Raw genomic sequence first — 23,268 nt, forward strand, 5'->3', positions numbered from 1 at the left:
TTTATAGGTCTAATATATATTGCAAACACAAAATATTATACAAACAATGTCATGGTAACCCTTTCATGTGTTTCAGAAAGAAAGCAGATGAAAATAATTTAGACCTCAGTGCATTCATCTTCATCAGAAAAGCAATTGTTGGTTTATGTACTGATGTCCATGTACACTAACAGCTTACATATGAATTCATCTCCTTATTCCTAATTAAGAGATAGCTTAGAACAGAAAGTACATGATGCACTATCCCTGAGATAGAAAAATAACTTAATTTTTGAATAGATATTTATCCATAGCTGAAAAGTTTGCAATGAAGTGTGAAATTTATCCATTGCCATAGCCTGAGTATCATTCCTTTGGGTTTCTGTCATTGTTTATTCTCCTCACAGAGACTATGAAGCAATTAAACCCTAAGGCCATGTAAACATTACTGATGTCAAACATCTGTGCTGCCCCTGTTATTTAAAGCCATGGAGGGTGATACCAACAGAACAGCTTTTAAGTGCCTAGGCAGACTTTCCTTTCTTCCTATTTTCAAAAACTCATCAACAGCAAACAATTATGTTGTCACACCACCGTAAAGCATTTTCAGAAATGTAGGAGTTCTGTGTAAGCTTGAAAGCTGGTGTCTCTTACCAACAGAAGCTGGTCCAATAAAAGATGTTACCTCACCCACCTTGTCTCTCCATTTTCAGAAAGGCAGTTTCAGAAATCTGAAGTAATGCAGTTCATAATGTAAACCTCTTAGTGGCCATCCTATTACTGCCATAAATATCAGTTATCTAGGTACTTCCCAAATTTTTCATGTCACAATCCCAGCATTTATTCTGCCACTATTTTTTTTCACATGAATTTGCAGAAGGAGTACAATCTGTTATATCTGTTTAATTATCCGATATATAAACATATCACTATGCAGATCAGCCATGTTATTTTGTGCCTGGGGCTCAGAGATACTTTGAACTCCTATTGATCACTGTTTGCTTGTCGTCACTGGACTAATCACCTTCAGGCCAGAGGTGGCATCTTGAAGGTTTAATGTACATCAGTGTTTTTGGGATATTTGCCAAAACCTCTATGTTCACTTGCCAGATTTTTTTCAGTGAGTGTGTGTGTGGGGATGGGTGGGGTGAGGGGTGAACTGTAAATTCTAACTTCAAAGTTGAACAAATAAAGTAGGACAACTTATTTTTTTCTCAAGACAAAATTTTCAACACCTGCATAACACCAAGACAAAAAAGGAATTATTAATCCACAATGATTAATAATCATATAAAATGAAACATAACAAAACTTAATTCTTTACCATGTAATTAGTAAACTTCCTACTGAATGCCATTTACTCAACTCTTAATACATGGGGCTAAGTAATAATAAACAATAATTCTGTGCACATACAGTGTTTCATCTGGATAACTCAAGTGCTGAATCATTGTAGAAGTACTGCACTGCACTTGGTTCTCTTGAACAACAGATTTTATCTTTTTAAGTTATAGACGATTGGAAGTCTCCATTATTTAGTATTAGATACTATTTTCACACTTCTAAAATTATGCCTCCAAACAGTTTAACATCACGTACAGTAGTTATTACATTCCACTTTTCGCTTCTTGTGGCAGACTGATGCCCCACCAATCTCAAAATCTATGCTGCTGCCCACCTCATCTTTTTGTGTTCATGAAATGGAAAGAAAGGAACAATTACCATATATTAAGAAAACTAGGGCTGAAATCCTAGCGCCACTGAAGTCAACAGCAAAACTCCTGTTGATTTCAGTGGGGACATGATTTCATCCTAAGAACTTTAAACTTGTGCATGTATGTCATAGAAGACACAGTACAGTGAAGGAAGTAAACAAGAATCTATTTCCTACAGGGCCTGTAGGGAAGACTGTCCAGAGGTTGTAGTATCCTATGGGGAAATTCAATTATAATACATTTTCTGCGGCAATTCATTACCTACTCTCCTTAGCTATTATGACTGTGTGTAACAAACATATATGGCAAAATTGGTTTAAACATGAACTGATGCTAGCAACAAAAGGTCAAACTTTTTTTGCACCAAATTATCAAGTATTATTAGGTGTATTATATATTTATTAAACTACTGTCTGCCCATTCGGAAACACTTTCACATTTTCAAGGTTTTATTATTGTTTTGTTTAATTTTATATTTATAAAATAAGTTTGTACCCCACTCCCTTATTTTTAAACAACGAAGATGAGTAAGGATAATTGTCCTCATTTTATTCCCAAAAATAAACTGAGGCAGGACAGAATGACTGACCTGCCAAAAGTCACACAGAAAGCCACTGGCAGAAAAAGGAAACTGATAAAACCTTTTTTTATACTGGTTTATTTATCTGTAATTTATACAATTAGAGTACAGTTTATTGATGCATGAATTTCTCTTAAATTCTTAGTACTGAACTGTTGACATTACAAAATATAGTTATCCGCTCCACTTCCACCACTATGCACTCATAAAATACACGAGAATAGCAGAATAAAGTTCCTCATTTTCAAATTAATCACATATCCTTTCTTATAACCCAGTATGTGTGTCTGTGAGATAATACATACATGAATAATGACTTGCAAGGAAGGATATAGATAGATAAAATGTTTTTTATATAAAGCAAGAGCTAAGACCATGCTTTTTCACTGGTAAGTAAAGGATTTTGTAGCGCAGTACTGCCACTTAATCCTAAAGGGATTTCAAGCAGAAAATACACATTAATGGTCTTTATGGGGGAAAAAGGGGGATAGGGGATTATTTTGGTGTGGCATACACTTTTTCCCCTTCTAACAAAATACCTCCTTTTTTGGCATAAGTTTATTTATCACTCTGACTGTATTCTTTCCAATAGAAATACAAGACCTGAAACATCCTGAAGCCTAAAAGAGGCAAGACATATTAACAGAAAAAATTCCTGCAACACAAAGAACTGCAGTGAAAGTGAGACTCGTGTATGTCAAGAACAAAATCTCAACCATGACCACAGCACAGACAGTAGCTTAAAGTGCAGTGGAGCTGACTTCTTTGCAACTCCAGCATGGCACTCTAAGGGTGCTTTGTACATGAGAGCTGACTGATCTTTAGGCCTTAAGCAAAAAAAAGCTACTCTCTGCAAGACCTGTAAGAAGGTCCACAGCCTGTGTCCTTTGCCTAAACTATTTAGGATAAAGCTGTCTGAAGGATAACAGGAGACAATCTCAAGATTTAAAGAGGGGAGCTGCTTCAATGTAGATGATTTTACATATAATATCTTAAAATTCCTGTGAGGTTAAAAACTACAGTATGTCTAAGGTTTCAGAGTAGCAGCCGTGTTAGTCTGTAACGGCAAAAAGAAAAGGAGTATGTCTAAGCTGCACCAGCAGTGGAATGAATGACTACAGTAAAGCTTACATTGCCACACCAAACTACTCTGCAAATAATTTATCAAGGAATAAGATGAAGGTATCCTTGACAAAGTTGATACTCTGTTGAAAAGTCAGGTTTCCTTCACAGCTAAAGACTTAAGGAGAAGTCCTTGACTTTGTGTAACAGGCTGATCAAGCCAAATCATAACATATCTTTTCCTCCTGGGCCCCCAGAGTATCTAATCACTAACCTACTGGTGCACCTCTCAGAGGTTTGACTCATTCCATTTGATGAATCTGTGTTTCTATATAAACAAACAAGCAATCTGAGTTTAGCATATAGATTGTTTTTTGCTATATGCAAAATTAATTTTTTTCCTGTGTTGAGGGTACTGTGCTTCTCCATTGTTGTAAATTTTTGAATTTTCCAAAAATGATTCTTTTAGAGAGCACAGATTTTTTTTGCCTATATTTCTACTTGTTTTAAATTTATAAAACTATCAGATTTTCAAACACATTCTACAAATTAAAGGAAGCCATAAATAATATTCTTCTTAATAGAACATAATGCACAATAAAAGCAGCTTTTCCATCTGGAATTTGCATTAACCTGGGGCATTTTTCTTATAGAATCATAGATACTAAGGTCAGAAGGGACCATTATGATTATCTAGTCCGACCTCCTGCACAACGCAGGCCACAGAATCTTGATGTTTTTCAAGTGATATCAGAAAGTATCAGTACAATTAAAAAAACCTCTACACATTATTTCACTTACTGACAGAACTCACATGGTACTATGATGTTAGATATAGGAAGAAATTAAAATTAAATTACTTAAAATACATACTTCTGTTATAGAAATAATTTTTGGTAATTGTCATTTTGAAATCGTAGCTATCTAGTTTTGGGCTTAACCCTACAATTCCATCTGCATAGATAGAAAAGCTTCACAGATCTAACGGGTCTACCTCAGTGGTTCTCAACCTATTTACCATTGTGGGCCGCATCCAATACTACCTGTATGGTCCTGAGGATGTCACATGGGCCGCAGCTGTGTGCTGACTGGGCCGCAAGTGGCCCACAGGCCACATGTTGAGAACCACTGGTTTTACCTACATGGATGGGACAACTCATCAAGTTAAGCATATGTGTCAGTTTTTGCAAGACTGGTGCCATACCTCAGCAAAAATAAAACTGCTATTAAGCAATTTTAACTACATTCCAAAATCACAATAAAAAGAGCTGCTTGGTATGCAACTCCTTTTCCGTATAATTGCATTTTAATAATTTATAGTTTTCACCAGGAAATTAGAAGAAGAAAATTAAAATTTCACTAGGAAAATTTTGGAAGGTTTAAAATTTTCATTGTCAATTCAAAAAGTAAGGGCCTCATATATTCATTATTTATATGGCAGCATATGGATGTTTTTCATTTTTAAAATTTTTGTAAAGGACATGTTTATACAATAAGCAATGTGATAGCCACTCAAATTATGAATTAACCAGACATGATTTTTAAATGTCCCAAAATAAAAGTGCTTGCTCTAAAGTTGATGTTTTCAATCTGCCACTTATTTTCCCGAACAAGAAAGTATCTAGTATATTTCTCCAAACCAATGCCAAAGGGATTTTACATCTTTTTTGTACTTATAAATTAATTAAAAATTTAGAGCCATTGTCGCTTCATAATTTATATGGAGAGCTGTTTCATGTCTTTCAAAAAAGAAAATGCCATCTAAAGTTTTTGTTTTAATTTTTAATATTGTCAGATTTCAACTTTAAGGGACATTTTTTTTGAAGTGAATGATTAGTTTTGTCCCTGATCAAATTTAGTCATTTAAAATAATTGTATTCACAATAGCACATCATATTAAATATTTTAAAAAATTCTTAAATGCTGCAGTGAAAGAACATTCAATAGTTTTATTTGGAGTGACATCTGTCCTACTTCTTATACATCATGGACATTCTCTGCCACTTGTAGCAAAGACACTTGAGGATCAGTAAGTGCCAAAAAGCCTGAAATGTTTAACGGTCAAAGTTCACATACAGTAGCAAATCCTGATAAACAGAAAAAAAAAATAGAGCTCTAAAATGCAACAAATTGCATCCTCTTTAGTGCTTAAGGTTCCAATCCTGAAAGTTGGTCATGCAGGTGCAATCTTGTGCCCACACAGAATTTTATTGGCTTCAAAGGGTGACAGAGGGAAAAATCAGTCCAGATTGCAGGATCAGGGCCTAAGTGAAAGTTCCTATTGTACTCAATTCTGCCAAGTCCTGAGTTCCCTCAACTCCCATTGAAGTGAGTGGCATTTGTGTGTGTTCAGCCCCCTGCAGGATCGAAGCCATAGTGAGTAGAGGAGTAAGCAGACAATTATCCCTCTGCCTAAATGAAGTTATTTGACAGTTCATCTGTCACCCCAAACACTAATTAAGCAACAGAAATCCCAATGATTCATCTATGTAGCAGAAATTAGAAAAACTGTAATAACCCAGTTTCTATGCACCAAATATACATACAACTGAAACCCACAAATTAGCTTTTCATTGTTTTCTAATGTGTATTCCATCCATCTCTGAGTCTTTGTTCCATTTCATCCATATCGGTATCTACTAAAACATCAAACTATTTTCACTACATTCATTTTTCACAGTTTCCACATTTTGACCATTATATTGCAATTTCTTTTTTTTTAAAAGTGAAACCAAACAATTTATTTGTGCTAAATGAATGGAAAGAATGTATTCAGAATACATTTCTTTATACATTGTACCGGCTTAGGCTGCTAAATAAGCATTCATTAGTGCTATGTTGTGCTACTTTCTCTGTACTCTGTTTTGTTTCTACCAAGCAATACAACATTTTTGGCTGTTATGCCAATATATTCGTATAATATTCATCTTATACCATATTCTCTAATAGTCTTTTGAACATTTAAAATAGTTGTTCAAACTTTGTTTTAGGGGAAATCACAATTCATCTCACTCCATTTTTTTTATTATAGAAAAATTATATTGCATATGGACAGTAAATGTCACTTATGTGGCACATACAGCATTGTTAAGAAATCTATTACCAGCAGTATCAATATTAGTAAATTATAGAAGTTACAAAGTCAGTTTGGAAAAATGTTTCTCATCCTGGCTGTACATTGCCTGTAGCTCTATTATTTCTGTGCCATTCCAATTACTACTAAAATAAGTTTTTGGTTTTACTAAGATCAACATTGAAGGGTTAAAGCACATAAAAATGAGATTTCAGTGACTTTGAAGTCAATAGGACTACTTTTGTAAGTAAAGTTTTGTGGAAACTTAGTGAATCAGAAATCACATGAACACGAGATATGGTTTTGTAAAGGGAAATCATGCCTCCCCAATCTATCTGAATTCTTTGAGGGTGTCAGCAAGCATGTGGACAAAGGTGATCTAATTGATATAGCGTACTTGGACTTTCAGAAAGCTTTTGACAAGATTCCTCACCAAAAGGCTCTTAAGCAAAGTTAACAGTCATGGGATAAGAGGGAAGGTCCTTTCATGCATCAGTAACTGGCTAAAAGACAGGAAACAAAGGGTACGAATAAATGGTCAATTTTTACAGTGGAAAGAGGTTAACAGTGGAGTCACACAAGGATTTGTCGTGGGCCTGCAATGTTCAACATTTTCATCAATGATCTGGAAAAGAGGGTAAACAGTGAGGTGGCAAAGTTTGCAGACAATACAAAATTGCTCGAGATGGTTAAGTCCAAAGCTGACTGCAAAGAGTTACAAAATGATCTCATAAAACTGGGTGACCGAGCAACAAAATGGCTGATGAAATTCAATATTAATACGTGCAAAGTAATGCACATTGGAAAAAATAAAGACCAACCTATACATAAGCCATAACAGGCTTTGTGAGGTCCATCACAACTCCTTCCCTCCCCCTTTTTACTAGACTCAGCGGAATTGGACAAGCCTACATATGATCATCAGCCGCATTAAATGCCTAAATAGGAGTCCATAATTTATTGATTCTGCATGTCAGAAATTCTAAAAAAGGGCACCGAGCCATGCATATACTTTTTATGTACTTTGGCCTTGTCTGCTCACACTCTTGTATGAATTTAAAATAAACTAGTTTCGTTGAAGTAGTAGAAACCCTATACACACATTTTTATTTTGGTGTACATTATTTATTCCTCATTAAATGTAAGGTAAATGTAAGGGTTGCTCTACATTACATGGTTAGGTCGATATATGCTGAGTTGCATCTAGGTAGCTGTGAAAGTGTCTTCAGTTAAATCTGGCTCCTGCCAATGTAAGTGCTTCTCTATGCCAATGTAGTAACACCACCTCTCCCACTGGTGTAGAGTCACAGTAAATATAATTATGTCGACGCAGTGTCAGTGGACACACCACTTATGTCAACTGTTACAGGCTTTCAGAAGCCATCCCACAATACCTCAGACTGACAATACAATTGATACAAGTACTCCTGGTGAGAATGTGCACTGCTGACACAAGGAGCCAAGCGTTCACACACGCAAGCAATTTAATAACTGTGGTGGCTGTATGCCAACGTAAGTTAGGTTGACATAATTTTGTAGTGTAGACATGGCCTAAGCAAGCCTGGTTTAAATTGAAATAAAAGTGTCCAGACAGCCTTTTTCACTGGTTTAACTAAGAGTTTAAAATAACATCTTAATTTAAACCAGTACAACTCCACATGTAGACAAGTCCTAAAAAAAATGCATTATAAGAACAGCAATTTAATATAACCCACCACAAATCCCCTGCTCTTCAAAAAATTCCCCACCCCTGAAATCACAATTCCCCCCATACCATTTTCAGGTGCTGGTGGAAAAGGATGAGCCTCACAATGAGCCCTCTCAATCTTTGGATTTGTGCTATTTTGGATTAAAAACCAAAATGAATTCGAAAGCCAGGGGTCAAACTATTCAATTTAGGTTTGTCTGGAATAAGCAAGCTTCCTAAATCTTTCATAGAAGGTGGCAAATGTAGAGTCCATTTAGCACTCTAGTGGGCTGGAGAGGGCCCCTTCAACAAATTCCTAAAGCTCATCAAGAGACTGAGGCACTCACCCTACTCTTGTACATTTCATAAGGTCTGCAGGAGTGAGGCACCTGTCATGCGGATACTGTGAAGAGACACAGGAATATGTTACTTTCTGCAATCCCTCAGGCTTTTCCCACCCACAGGTGAAACAGTAGTATTCAATAATAGAGATTGAAACGTGTGTACGTAAGTCACAGCATAATGATTCTCCTAATTTGAATGTCCATGTATGAGGAAAGAACAATACAGCAACAAAGATCAGCTTAAACCTTTTCGCCCAGGCTTCAGGCTCTTAAGGTTCCTCATGTGTGTTGTGTGTTTTATTTTTATTCTATATAAATTTATTCTTTGCTCATTTATTCTATATAAACAAAACACACACACACACACCCACGCACCCACCCACACACCCCATTATAATGCTCAGGAAAACAATACTGACAGAGTTTATAAAATTCTTGGCAAAAATGACAAAAATATCTATTTTTAATTAAGAGAAAAATGTTTACTCTGTGATGTAGCCCAAAGCATAGCAATTTTAATTTTACATTTTTAAAAGCTCAGGTTAATTACAAGAGTCATCCTTTAGAATGCTGTCACCAAATTAGTTTTTATTAATTGCTCTTAATCAAGTATGCATTAAATGTCTAATTCGTATGTTTAAATATTTTCCCATGGAATAAAGCTATTAAGAGGAAGAATCAAAACCTTTAAAAAGTTCATTCACACTGACCACTTCATAAAACTAATGAAAGGAGAAGCCAGTCTGGTGAGTCAAACTGCCAGACTTAAGACCAGAGTCCCCATATCTCGGTCCTCCAGCCAGCCTTCCACTTCTTGATACATTTTTTTCCTTCACTCTTGTTCAATGTCCATTTCCATTGAATTATTTTTCTATCATTTTCATCTTTCTAAAATGCTTTGTTCATTTTTCTTCTATAATTCCCTCGCTTCGTTAACTTCACATTTTTCTTATCGTTGTTCTCTTTAATCTGAGTCTCAGTTTCTGCAGCCCTCCATTTCTACTCACCTGTCAACCCATTTCTGCTCTCTCCCTCTTGAATGAGGGATGGACTCTACATTTGCCAATCCTCAAAATGCAGGTCTAAGTGTCCACAAGGTGACAGAGTTACTCCATTTTCAACATCTCAAAACCTGTAGACATTTAACTATAAAAATGTCACAGTAGCATGGTTATTATACCTAGATGCAGATGAATCATTTTTTATATTACGGTAGTACCAAAAATGTGCCAGGCTCTGAAGAGAAACAAAGTCCCTGCAATAAAGAGCTTACAATTAGGGCCCTAACAAATTCGTGGCCATGAAAAACACATCACAGACTGTGAACTCTGGTCTTTTGTGAGCTTTTACCCTATACTGTATAGATTTCATGGGGGAGACCAAACTGTGGGTCTTGATCCAAAAGGGAGTTGCAGGGGGGGGTCACAAGGTTATTTATTGCCACCCCCTTACTTCTGCATTGCCGTCAGAGCTGGGCAGCCGGAGAGCAGCAGCAGCAGCACGGAGGTAATACCATACCATGCCATCCTTCCTTCTGCGCTGCTGCCTTCAGAGCTGGACAGCCGCAGCGTGGCAGCTGCTGACTGAGGGCCCAGCTCTGCAGGCAGAAGCGCAGAAGGGTGGCAATACCATACTGTGCCATCCTTACATCAGTGCTGCTGCTGGCAGCGGCTCTGCCTTCAGAGCTGGGCTCCCGGGCAGCAGCCACCACTTTCCAGCTGCTCAGCTCTGAAGGCAGCAACACCGCCAGAAGCAGTGCAGAAGTAAAGGTAGCAGAACCGCAACCCCTGCTACAATAACCTTGCGACACCCCCCACACACACACACACACACACAAACATACAGCTCCTTTTTGGGTTAGGATCCCTACAATTACAACTCGGTGAAATTTCAGATTTAAATAGTTGAAATCATGAAATTTATGATTTTTTAAATCCTATGATCATGAAATTGATCAAAATGGACCGTGAATTTGGTGGGGCCCTACTTATAATCAAATTGTACATATGATACAACAAGTGAGATCAACCATATGCCAACAGAGAAATCAGAGGATGATTGTTACAAAATAAGTTCACACAGTCACTTCGTTGAAAAAGGGCCATTTCTTGTACAGAATACATTCCCCAATATGTACAAAATTCTCCCCCATCACCATCCTCCAATTCCTAACCATTAAAATCCCCTTCGAGGGAACAAGTTCCCCTTCACCCAATCCTCCACGGCTGTACAATACCCACCCATTCTTCAGCTCTCCTCTTTCCTCACCATGAACTCTCTCACCATGCACCCCACATGGCAAACCAGGGTAAGTTACCCAGCAAACATACCATACTCCCAAGGAAAATTACCCACTGCTCTCAACACAAGTTCCTCTCATCACCACATCATTTCTGGATATCAGAGCCCCCAGACCTCTGTATTCCCCACCACACTCACCCACACCCACCAGCCAAGCCGCCTACATGAACAGACAAACTGACAGTTTCTCACAGGCAGAGCCAAAATACAGTAGGTGGGGAAGACGCCTGCGTGGTCCTTTTTAAGCCCAGCACACAACAAAAAGTTTAGCACAGGAGTCCAAGATCAAAACACGAAATGTCAGAACTACAACCATAATCAAATGACAAACTGCAAAAACTGAACTTCTCTTTACTTAGAGAGACAAGGTGGATCAGGTAATATCTTTTATTGGACCAACTTCTGTTGGTGAGAGAGAGAAGCTTTTGAGCTACACAGAGCTCTTCCTCCAGTCTGAAAAAGGAACGACCAGCATCACCGCAAACTGTAAGGTGGAACAGATTGTTTAGCATAAGTAGTTAGCATATATTGTAAGGGATCCTTCAAGGTAAAGTGTCCCATTAACACCTTTGCAGCCATAGGCCTTTGTGTGGATCAAAAGCTTGCCTCTCTCACCAACAGAAGTTGGTCCAATAAAAGATATTACATCGTCCACCTTGTCTCTCTAAGGCCTGGTCTACACTGGGGGCAGGGATTGATCTAAGTTACGCAATGTAGACAAGCCCTTAGGCTTTGTTTACACTGGTACTTTCATCATTAAAACTTTTGTTGCTCAGGGGTGTGAAACAGCAGCCCCTGAATGACAAAAGTTTTAACTACGAAAAGTGCTGGTGTGGATAGCGCTTCGTCAGCGGGAGCTGTGCTCCTGGCGAAGAAGCTTCCGCCCCTCATTGGAGGTGGTTTTATTTGTCACCGGGAGACCTCTCTCCCGGCAAAAAAAGAGCAGCGACACAGTGTAACTTACAACGGCGCGGTTGCAGCAACAGAGACGCATTTTTGTGAGGTGCACAGTGTCGATGTAGCTTTATAACCTGGAACCAACATGGCTACAACTACACTGCATACTTCCCTTCCTTGTCTCACAAGTCACATATCAAGCTTCATAACATAACTGTTACACCCAACATAGCCTTCAATAACTGCCTCATCTACAATCGAGTAAGCAGCACTATAGAGAATATAATGAGACTACCTTCACAAGCCCTGTAAATACTCTTACAGTAGAATTCATGGTTGTACTATAACCACCTTTAGATTAAAAGAATAAATAAATAAAAGTTTGTCTCTTGACAAATTTTTTTATTGCAAGTTATTTGCATTCTAGTAACATTAGAAAAGCAGAATGTTAAATGACTTAAAATATGCTTGCTTCAGATCTGCTGAGCATTTACTGAGTTTAGATACCTTGCTTACTGGGGGAAAAAATTCTGTTGCAGAGAGATAATAAAGATAACAAAGATAAAAAATGTTCTAGCAAAGAATAAAAAATGTGAAACTGAAAAAATATGGAATAGAAGAAACAATTAAAGAAACAATTAAAAAAAACACAAAGTAGTTCCAAAATGAAGTATTTTATGTCAAGTAAATTGATTGGGGGTTACCAACAACCACTAAAATAATAGTAGATTCATATAAATAGATTTGTTTTCTACTCCACAAGAGGTTCAAAATCAAATTTTAGCAACATAATCAGTTTTGTGTTTTTGAAAAACATAAATAAGGACTTCACTCCTTTTTTCACCCTACGGGTGGGTGGCATTCAGGATGGGTGGAGGTGAAGTTCAAAGGGAGCTTGCCTATTCCTCAAGATAAACCATTCCTGCCATCTGTTCTCAGTTGCTCTGAACTGCTGAAAACTGATCTGCCCTTGTTTTGTTGCCTCTTCCTTGTTTGAATCCAAGATTTTTCAGTGATGACAGTTTCCCAAATGGTTCAATACATGTCAGAAGCATTGGGGAAAAAACTACTACAAACCACTGCCTGATGATGCTCATATTTGAACAACTCTGTGATGTGGTTATCATTGAAAATGGCCATGTGTTTGGCATTAGAGAGTTAAAACAGGTGCAGGGAAGGTTTATGAATGAAGGGCTAAAGGTTAAAAACAAAAAACCACAGTTATTTTATTTAATGCTCTCCCCTTTTACCACAAAGAAGTTGAAAAAAAGCTAAATCTTTAGAAAAACTTTCCTTTGTACAGCTGTACAGCACTTTTCTGTTAATATATTCCCATACTCTAAATGAAAAGGCCTCACTTTTAATTGAGCTTCACAGTCAAACTAAGAAGAAAACACATTTAAGCCTCCTGGTTAATAGTAAGCATATGGTGATTGTGAAATACTTTCAAGTTAAAAATAGCCCACAGTACAGTACCATAAGCAAAAGGGACTGGATCCCCCACTGTGTGGTTTGCAGGAGACTTTGCAATTTCAACAGAATCACTTGTTGAGTGTTTTACAGAGGCTCTTAGTGTGAATTCCTGCTATTTGCATGAGTTCACAATATTATTCAGCTGACATAAGTGTGCTTCTGATTATTATTATTATTTTCTATTCCACTTTTAATGAAACCCTGTCTTACCATGTCCTGGCACAATTGGTGGTTTTGAATACTGCCAATCCAAAGGACTAGGCAATACCAAAGCAAGGCAGGAAAAGTGACGTCTACACAAGCCTGCTCAGCGTGATCGAGTATCAAGTTGGACTAGTAGTTGTTGATAGGGAGCAGCTTTTCAGATTAATTTCCTCATTAGTCATGGAAGTGTTGCCACCCAGCCTTGCTCTTCCTCATGTCGAGACCAAAGGTTTTTTTTTCTACTGATTGTTTTAGGATTAGCCATCATGTACATATAAAGTTAAGTATCAGAGGGTAGCCGTGTTAATCTGTATCCACAAAAACAACAAGGAGTCTGGTGGCACCTTAAAGACTAACAGATTTATTTAAGCATAAGCTTTCGTGGGTAAAAACCTCACTTCTTCAGATGCATGGAGTGAAAGTTACAGATGCAGACATAAATATACTGACACATGAAGAGAAGGGAGTTACCCCACAAGTGGAGAACCAGTGTTGACAGGGCCAATTCGATCAGGGTGGATGTAGTCCACTCCCAACCATAGATGAGGAGGTGTCAATTCCAGGAGAGGCAAAGCTGCTTCTGTAATGAGCCAGCCGCTTCCAGCCCCTATTCAAGCCCAAATTAATGGTGTTAAATTTGCAAATTAATTTTAGTTCTGCTGTTTCTCTTTGAAGTCTGCTTCTGAAGTTTTTTTGTTCAAGTATAGCTACTTTAAATCTGTAACAGAATGTCCAGGAAGACTGAAGTGTTCTCCCACTGGCTTGTGTGTGTTACCATTACTGATGTCCGATTTGTGCCAATTTATTCTTTTACATAGGGACTGTCCGGTTTGGCCAGTGTACATGGCATTAATTAGGGCTTGAACAGGGGCTGGGAGTGGCTGGCTCATTACAGAAGCAGCTTTGCCTCTCCTGGAATTGACACCTCCTCATCTATGGTTGGGAGTGGACTACATCCACCCTGATCGAATTGGCCCGGTCAACACTGGTTCTCCATTTGTGAGGTAACTCCCCTCTCTTCATGTGTCAGTATATTTATGTCTGCATCTGTAACTTTCACTCCATGCATCTGAAGAAGTGAGGTTTTTACCCACGAAAGTTTATGCTCAAATAAATATATAAAGTTAAGACATTTCTAAGTTTTATTGTTCTTATAAACATCCAGTATCAAAGGGCAGGAGAACTGATTGTTTGCAGATGATGGCCTTATCCTTTCCAACTCTGGCTAATAGATTTGGAGTTCTATGCAGTTCTAAGTATTTATGGATAGTTTACTGAATTACGTACTTGTGCTTTAAACTTTCAACAGTGTAGTTTATAGATTTAAAATTAAGTATGTGTAAATCTTTTTTTGTTTTCCATTTTTTAAATATGTCATGGAATTTGCTTTCCCCCAACTTGGTCCACTGGCTCTGGAGTCATTAACTTTCTGGACAATGTGCAAGGCCCATCTTTTTACTTATGAATTTGCGGAAGGACTGCTGAATGGGGGCAATTTGTTTCATTATATTTACTGTTTTTGTCTGATGCTCATGTAATTATTATGGTGAGCTGAGCAGCTTGCTATAAAATACAAGGTATTTATTTTATATAGACAATCTTTACACGAGAGAGCCCAGAGCATAGAGTAGACTGATATTTTATAAACTCAAAATAAATTAATAAAATATAACAACATCAATAGGACTACTAAGATTTGTTGAGACAAGCAGGATTTGGCATATTAAGGTAAAATAAATACAATATGAATTTTAAAAAGGGGGTAAGGGAAGAAAGACAAACATTTTATTTAAAAAACCTATCAAGTACGAATGTGCAGATTTTTAAAAGCTAACCTAGTTCACCTCACATTTACAAGGGAATTTATTTTAGTCAGATGAAAGTGGTGTTCTCAAATTTGAATACGTTGCTTTGAAAAAAAATTGTATATGCAGAATAGGTTTCATGTCCATCATTCTAGTCATATAATAAGAGTTCTGCTGTACTGTTTGTAAGGAGCATTACTGTATGGAGGGGTGGGGGAGCGGGTATCACAAAACAATTATCATGGGGTTATTAAGCAAAAAAGTCCATTCTTTTTTGGGCCAGGATGTTTACAGGACACATTTCAAGCTACACAACAACTCACAATGTATTTTCAAACTTCTCAGAGAAGCCACAAAAAATTAAGGCATTCCATGTAGAGCACACACACACACACACACACACACACACAAACCCAGGGTGTGGAAACACATAGAACCACAAAAAAATTCAAAATGAATCTTAGATGCAATAAATGAACAGGTTCACAGCTTTCTCCCTCTTTCAGGGCTCAAACATGGTAGTAATCAGATGTTTATTCCAGTACCAGAATGTCATCTTAAAAAGCAAAGATCTCATTACATGCAAGACCTAACCAAAAGTGACCATTTCCTCTTAATTATTCACAAACATATTCTAAAGAAAAAATTACTAGAACAGCATCCAATAATAAACATTCAAAAATAATATGGAATCAAAACTGGAGCAAAAAGCAGGTGGATCTAATATATGCAAACAACAAAAAACTGTTTTGTTTTTCCTTTGATATAACCTGAAAAGACCTGGACATGGACACAAAACATCTATCATCTCAGAAAATGCCAACCATTTCTGATGAAGGATAATAAAAGAAACATAGTTGAGAAAAACTGGATTTATACTAGCTAAGGTTCTAGACATCACTGGTTAACAATCAATATCCTATTTATTATAGTGTCATTAAGAACTACCCCCTCCACCAAACAAGAGGTGAGGTTTTCTGTTGGACCAGCAGGAGATGGACACAGTAGGGCTCTTTTCAGGTTTTGGAGGGTGGGGGCACATAGAAAGTATGTCTTCCTGGGCACACAGGAAAAGCATGAACAAGGGTAGGTGATTGTGACCAAGGACCTCTTGATGGCAACTGGCAGAGGGAACAGGGGTGCATAAAGTTTACAGGCATCCCCTGGGTCTGGTATTTACATTCTAGTTCACCAAAGTGTGTCATGGAAGATTTCTCCTGAAAGCCTGTGTCACAGTGGTCATCAAAATTTTTGAAAAATGTATGCATGGATAATATGTAAGGAGATCATGTATATATACACATACATATACATATATAAGACAGGTGACCCACAGACTCCACCAGGAGGAAGGAGACATTTATCTCTCTAGCTAACCATTGTGCATTGTGTCTTACAATACAAGACAATAAGCACACTGAATCAAAGGCTAGTGAAGAACCTAAGGGGACTTCAGAAGGAAAATTAACAGGAATAGGTAAACAGCAGGGTGACAATCCTGTTTTATAAGTGAAGAAAAAAAGGACTGCTCTGATGTATCTGGGGTGCAGAAAGATGCTTTGGCATCCTTGATTCTATCCTTCATCTGGGAAGGCAAGTTGCCAGTGAGCTAATCTCATGAAAAGAATCTCAGCCATCCTGAAAAATGCTCTGAGAAAGACTTTGAGATAACTAGTATCTTATTAGACAAGAGGACATCTTGTTAGTTGAGTTTAGGCTCTAAAATGTAATTTCTGGTAGTATATATCACCCTGTTTCCAATGTTTCTGTTTCCTATCATTTGACTCTCTCTTCTTTGTTAAATAAACTTGGTCTTGTTTTTACTACACACATATCTAAGTGCTGTGTGTTAAGCAGAGATGGGGTCTAAGGTATAACTAGTAAGCTGTACTGCACTGTTCCTTTGCAAGCAGGTGTAATAATTCTGTGAGTGTTCAGTGAATAAGGAGCTGGACAACACAGGGTGATGCTCAGAGGACTCAGGGGTTGCAGTGTTCCTATTGCTAGCCTGCATGAGGGACAGCAGAGCCCACGTGGTCTGAGAGGGGAGTACCTGTGTTGCGTGTGACTGGGACAGTCAGGGAGCTGACCCCTGGCAGATACAGACAAGGCTTCCCTAAGTTAAGGAGAGGTGGTAGCAAGGTGCCTGAGTATCCATGGGCAGTATTGCAGTGATACCTCTCAAGCTCTGATTGACCTGTTCAGGGTAGGCAGGAGCAGCTGACTGGTTCATACAGCTCCTCCTTCTTGGGGAATAAGAGGCCCTCTCCTGAATGTGAGCTACAAGCCAGCACACAAAGCATGCACTCACCCAAACTCACCCTGTTCTGTAGTTGTCTGGCTAGAATTCCCTGGTCCACTATGGGCCTAGCCAGATTGCCTTTTCAGGGTCAGGAAGAGGAAGGGATTTTCCCATTGTGTAAAATAAGCCAATATCCAAGAGAGTGGAAGGGGAGGTTATTTGTTTGCTTTTTAAAACTCTCCCACGCCAGCCTGAGGACCTCTTTGGTTAGTTACAATTTAAAATGGAAAATTATAAAAATGTTTCAACTAGCAGTCAGCATCCAGTGCTGGCAGGCTAAGTGTAAACCCAAGCACAGCATCCAGGAAGCCAATGGCATCTGACCCAGTTGGTCTCAGGGCAGTGGGTAATTGAGTCTCACATAGACTGAGTCATCTCTATCTGCATTTCTCATCCCCCACACAAATGGTTTGGGATTTCAGCTCAAGCATCAAATTCCCAGTTACAGGCCATCCAGGGGTTAGGCATAGGATCAGCAAACTCAACTATCCCACACTGGACTCAAATAATTGCCGGATAGCTCAAGGGCAAAGGGGTAGGGTAGAGGAGACAGTTGCCCTCCCACGCACTCCAGTATGTTACTGAAATAAATAAAATTTGCAGCCTGCTACTTTTATCCCACACACCATGTATATCATCTGATGCATGGCCTGATTAATGGAAATTGAATACTGTAACCTGCCACAAACAAAACAACAACACGAAAACAGAACTGTGGGATATTTAGGCTGATGTAATGTACAAGTTTTGTGGATCTCAACTCTTAGCTGAAGGTTTGGAAGTTTAACCCTCAGAACACTAATAGTTTCAAGTTGCTAGTCTAGCGGCTTCTTAGGCTGACAGAGCATAATAAAATGCACAGTATGTGCCTACAGTCTCCAAGTCGCTAACATGCATCAGTGAAATAGAATATGTACAGATGGAATGGCAAAGATGTCACAATAATATAGATACAAGCATGTCATAAAAAGATTTCCCTGTTACAGTATTAAAGGATTTGGTTTTATAGTTCAAGGAATAATGTGCCCCACATTGTACATAATAAGACTGTAAATTCCATCCAGGAGCTCTGGTGAAGATATCAGCCATAAGAGCCAAGCTTGAGTGCTTTGTTCATCTCACCAGAATCCATTATACCCCTAATTTATGTTCATAGGAAATGGTACATTATTTAATACATTACAGATTTTCAAAAATAATTCTCACAGCCTGAAGTCTCTTGTCCACCTCCCACATCCCATGAAACCTTCCTCAGATTCTAGTAACTGGACTAATCACGTGGGGAAAGTTAATGATCCGTAAGTCTTTGCAGGACCAAAGGAAATTAATTGACATTGTTAAGAGCTACCAATGTACAATTTTTCTTTATATATTGAAGATGTCATTTTTTCCTAAATTGTTATAAAATAATTTATTTGCTTAGCACAAACTCAGTGACCTTGAAGTAGATTGTCTTAAGCAAGATTTCCAGCATATCCATAGTTACATTGGTGTACATATACTGTTTTTATCACATACCCTTTCTTCTTAGAAAGAACACAGATTGCTGATCAAAACATCACTTATTTCACTAGAATGAATTTTTTTTTTAGGACATTTAAAGATCCAGATATTTGAGAAGTATCTTACCTCTTTTTCATGCATGCGAAACAGTGACTGTTCATCACGAAAAGTGCTAATTTTTCCCAAGCCTATTTTGGGTGTCATCTATTGAATGAGAAAGTTCATATTTAAAGTTCAAAGCATTACCTTGAGGAGAATCATTCTCAAGTGAAAAATATAAAAGGCAACATACAGTCTACCTCCAAAAATCATCAAGGGAATGTAACACCTACCAGAGACAGAGGTATGGGCTTCTCTCGCAAATATCTTGGATTTTCTAGCTGGAAAACAAGACATTGTACAACAGCAGCTTACTGACCACGTGACATAGCTTTTCATCATTATTTCTTATAAAATAACTTTAAAAAACTATGGCCAAAATTTACAAAAGTAGATGTAAATACAAATATACTTTGTTAGGTTCAGTGGAGTTAATCTGGCTTTCCACTGGTTAAACAGAGAGAAAAATTCAATGTAGTGTTTTTTCCAAAAAATATAATTGACTACGACTACACAAACAATGATCATACATGGAACTCATTGTAAAAAGAAAAATTCATTAAAAGTACTGTATAATTACAGCAGCCCTTTCAATCACAAACTTTAAGAACTGCATTTGAAACACTGTGCACAAACCACTTCCTGTATCAGACAGCTATATCTCACTTAATTTTCTCTAATTATGAGATTCAAACATCACATCACACAGAATGCATAACATCCAGGAAATGCTTTCAAGAATATAAATCTGTCAAATGTGGTATGAAGATTTGGAATGAAAATGTGATTGCAATACACATCTTACAACATTAAGTCCTTTATTTTTAGAGAAGATTAAACTGATCTATCAGGCATGGCAAATACGAAATATATCAAGAGTGCTTGCCACTTTTTTGAATTTATAAATGAAAGAAGGAGACTTAATCTCTCTGTAATTTCAATCTGACACAGTATTCTTCATTTCCTGTCCTAAAGTATTATGTTGTATTCTTATGTGCTGAAGAGTTGTCATATATCACCCCAGAGGTGGCTATAGTTCAAAGATGTGCAGTGTGAGCATATTTTACACACAAAGTAATGTTTTTAAACTTTCTAGGTTCCATTTGGATGAAAAGTGCTATATACATTCAAGATCATCACTATAGCCAAGCCAATAGTTTAAAATATTTAAGCTTTTTTCTAAATAACCCATCACTATTTACCTTGTAGGAACTTATTATAGCAGACCAACCAGACCTTCTTTTAAACAAAAAGTTACCTGTATTATTTAATGTGCATCACTGTATTTCGGAAAGAAAAATCAAAGTTCAACTTTTTACAATGACCACATCCACTTATTAAAATGAGAACATTATTTCCTTGCTATTCATTTTCATCATAAAAACAGTGATTGTACATTTAATTAAGTGCAGTAAGGGCTTTCCAAAAATATTCCAGCATAATGGAATTGAAGGGATATCATCATCTTAAAAATTACCAAGGAAGTTACCGATTCACATTGGGTTGACAGCAGATATGGACAAAGGTGAACAAAAGAGACCATCGTATGCTTGGTGTAAGGAAAGGAGATAAAATGAAATTAGTGTGGTAGAGAAAGCGAGAGGAAACAAGGGAGAAAGAAAAGGAAAGCAGGAGTAGACTGAAGGATGAGGAGAAAAGAAAAAAGAGCAAGCACAGAAGTTAAAAAAAAACAGGCACCTAATAGAAGGAGCAGGAGAGGGAGAGACAAAAGCTGCAGCTTCAATGATAAACTCTGTAGCCATAATTCTCTACTAATGTCTTGTCCCTACCCATAACCTCACCCTGCCAAATCCTCCCCACCAGCGTGGATCTACGATTGAGCAGAGAGCCCTCCACAGATTCAAAGGGAGAAGGCTCTCTTTGGCCCCCTAGCTATTTTCTGGGCGCTGAACCTACATACTCTCAGCTTCAATTAACCTCAAGGAAAGTTATGTGGAAACTAGGAATGCAGGATCCGGCTTCAAGGGTGTAAATGCTTTTTAAATATCCCACACTTTGCACATAAATTGTAAACAATTTTTCTTAGCTTTTTAAAAATAAAAGTTGTTAAAGATTTACAGCCAATTGACATAATTTATTTGGGCATGGAACGCAATAATTTTCAGCTTTCTTAATTTCAGCACCACTTTGAATAAGTAAGGTATATGCTAGTTGTTTATAAAAGGGGGGGAATGTAGCTCTAATACGTTCTATGGCCTAAGTCTTAACATTTTCTGATTTTGTAACAGCAGCCAGATGTGCTTTGAAGTTAAATGTTCCCACTTTGTTACTTGTTGTGGATTATATCCACTTAAAATGATCTGTAAACATTTAATGTTTCAACATTCATTCCTTTCATGCTAGTCTTCTGCAAAACTTCTTGTTCTCAAAATTATACCACATTAAAGGAGGAATATCACAGTGAAGAGTGGAGGAAAAACTTGTATTTGTGAGAAACATGCAAATTTAAAAATAATAAGTCAAAGGTCAAAGACAAATCAAAATACATATGTATGATGCAGAAGGTTTACCATGTGTCAAATAGTAAATCACATGACAAAGTTTTTTGGGTATGAAGCAAGTAAAATACATCTTTATTTGACATACAGTTGAACTCTCATTTGCAAATACCCTTAATACAAATTGAATTTTCAGATATTTTTTGTAGAAAAGGTTTTGGATCTCTTCTATTCTGTCCATTAGTCAGCCAAACAATTATACAGGCAACATATCATGTTTCGTTTTGTGAAGGTTGGTATCGTCACTTTAAAACACTTGAGCCCTCATAAGCCAACAGTTCGATGGTGGGAAAGCTAAGGGGGCACCCATTTAAAAAACACTCAGAACAAAGGGGGGGGGGTGGAAATTATGGAAACTATCCCCTTTTTCAAAATTAGTGGAGCTGCGGGTCACAGCAGAAAATCAGCACCTCAGCAAGAAAGAGCAATTCAGTCAAACACTTTCAGCTCTATTTCCGCCAATACCTATAATTTAAAGCAACCGATACATGCTACGGGGAAAACGTCAACACACTTGATTAAAAAGGTTATTTTCTGTTTGATCAGCTGATAAAGATAATCCACTTTACCTCATTGTGCGCTATCACACTACAGTCCATAACCTTAAAAAAGATATGGTCTGTATTTCATTGGGTATTAAAATTACTTTTTATACTTCTATAAACAAAAGACACTTTAAATCTGGTAAAAGCTTTCCATGGCATGTTTCATCCATTTACTAAAACATGTTTCTACACCTCTTAATATATCAGTGACATACTACCTATGGTCCTGAACCAAACCCACTTAACATTAAAAAAAAAAGGGGGGGGGGGCTTCCACTCACTGATTCCACCGAATCAGGCACCAATTACCTTATACAAACCAACATTCTCATTACCAAATATTGTTCTAAACTGGACACTGTTGTCAAAAGGTCAATATAGAGAGACCCTGTATCAGCTATACTGTGAAACCTTACTCATCCTTTTTAAGTCATCAGTATGACAAAGCACAGAGAACCATAGCTGCAAATAAACCCTACATAAAACCAGATGACACTGTTCAGTGTTTTTGCTAAATATTTGTATACCAACATGTACATAAATAGTGACATTTTTATTTTTATTTTTTACTTCCTATTGCAAGATACTGTTGTATAAAAAAAACACCAAACATCAAAAAAATTACGTATTTAATTTGGGTTTTGCTCTGGAATTTCTATTTAATGCCTGAAATATTATCCCACCCTAGCTCGGTCATGCAGGACAGTAAGATGAAGTAAACACACGTGCGTATACACATACTGCATTACCGCAAGCATGTGCATCCAGTAGTCCTCCACTTCCCACTACCTCAAGCAGGTGAGTAGGAAGGGGAAAGACAGTGGATGGAACCAAGGCTCCATCCCCGTAATGCATTAGCCAACAGAGTGGAGCTGGCATGATGGAAGAATTAAACTGCACTAAGGAGATTTCCCCCAAAAGCAAAGAGGAAGCGGGAAAGGAAATTGTGATTTTGAATATGGGCTCCTTCCACAGGGCTTCTCCTGGGTACGCACAGCTGCACGCCATTCCTTATACTTAGTTTAGCATAAGGCTCAATCTAACCCTAAATATATAAAATTATAACCAGGGTCCCTATTCCTCTTAAACAGCAAATATCACAGAAATGGCTACATATCAGGACTCAATCTTCCCACTCCTCCCTTACATCATATTTTGGTTTTTGGAAGCTACTTATTAA

At 37.6% G+C, this 23,268-nt stretch overlaps 1 protein-coding gene across 4 annotated transcripts in view; it reads right to left on the reverse strand.

The window, feature by feature from the left end:
- The window catches only part of CEP112 (centrosomal protein 112), a 359,203-nt gene that overhangs the window by 299,160 nt on the left and 36,775 nt on the right, over nucleotides 1–23,268 (reverse strand). For all 4 annotated transcript variants that reach the window (XR_012641956.1, XM_074972205.1, XM_074972202.1 and 1 more), the window contains exons 7-8: nucleotides 19,258–19,305; nucleotides 19,052–19,129 (exon numbers count right to left, since the gene is read on the reverse strand). Coding sequence is in view for 3 of the 4 variants with exons in the window: in XM_074972205.1 (XP_074828306.1) it covers nucleotides 19,052–19,129; nucleotides 19,258–19,305 (126 nt within the window). In the remaining variant the exon portion in view is untranslated. The remainder of the gene's footprint in view (nucleotides 1–19,051; nucleotides 19,130–19,257; nucleotides 19,306–23,268) is intronic.

The sequence above is a fragment of the Natator depressus genome, chromosome 14 (genome assembly GCF_965152275.1).
Source record: "Natator depressus isolate rNatDep1 chromosome 14, rNatDep2.hap1, whole genome shotgun sequence".
Lineage (NCBI taxonomy): Eukaryota > Metazoa > Chordata > Testudines > Cheloniidae > Natator > Natator depressus.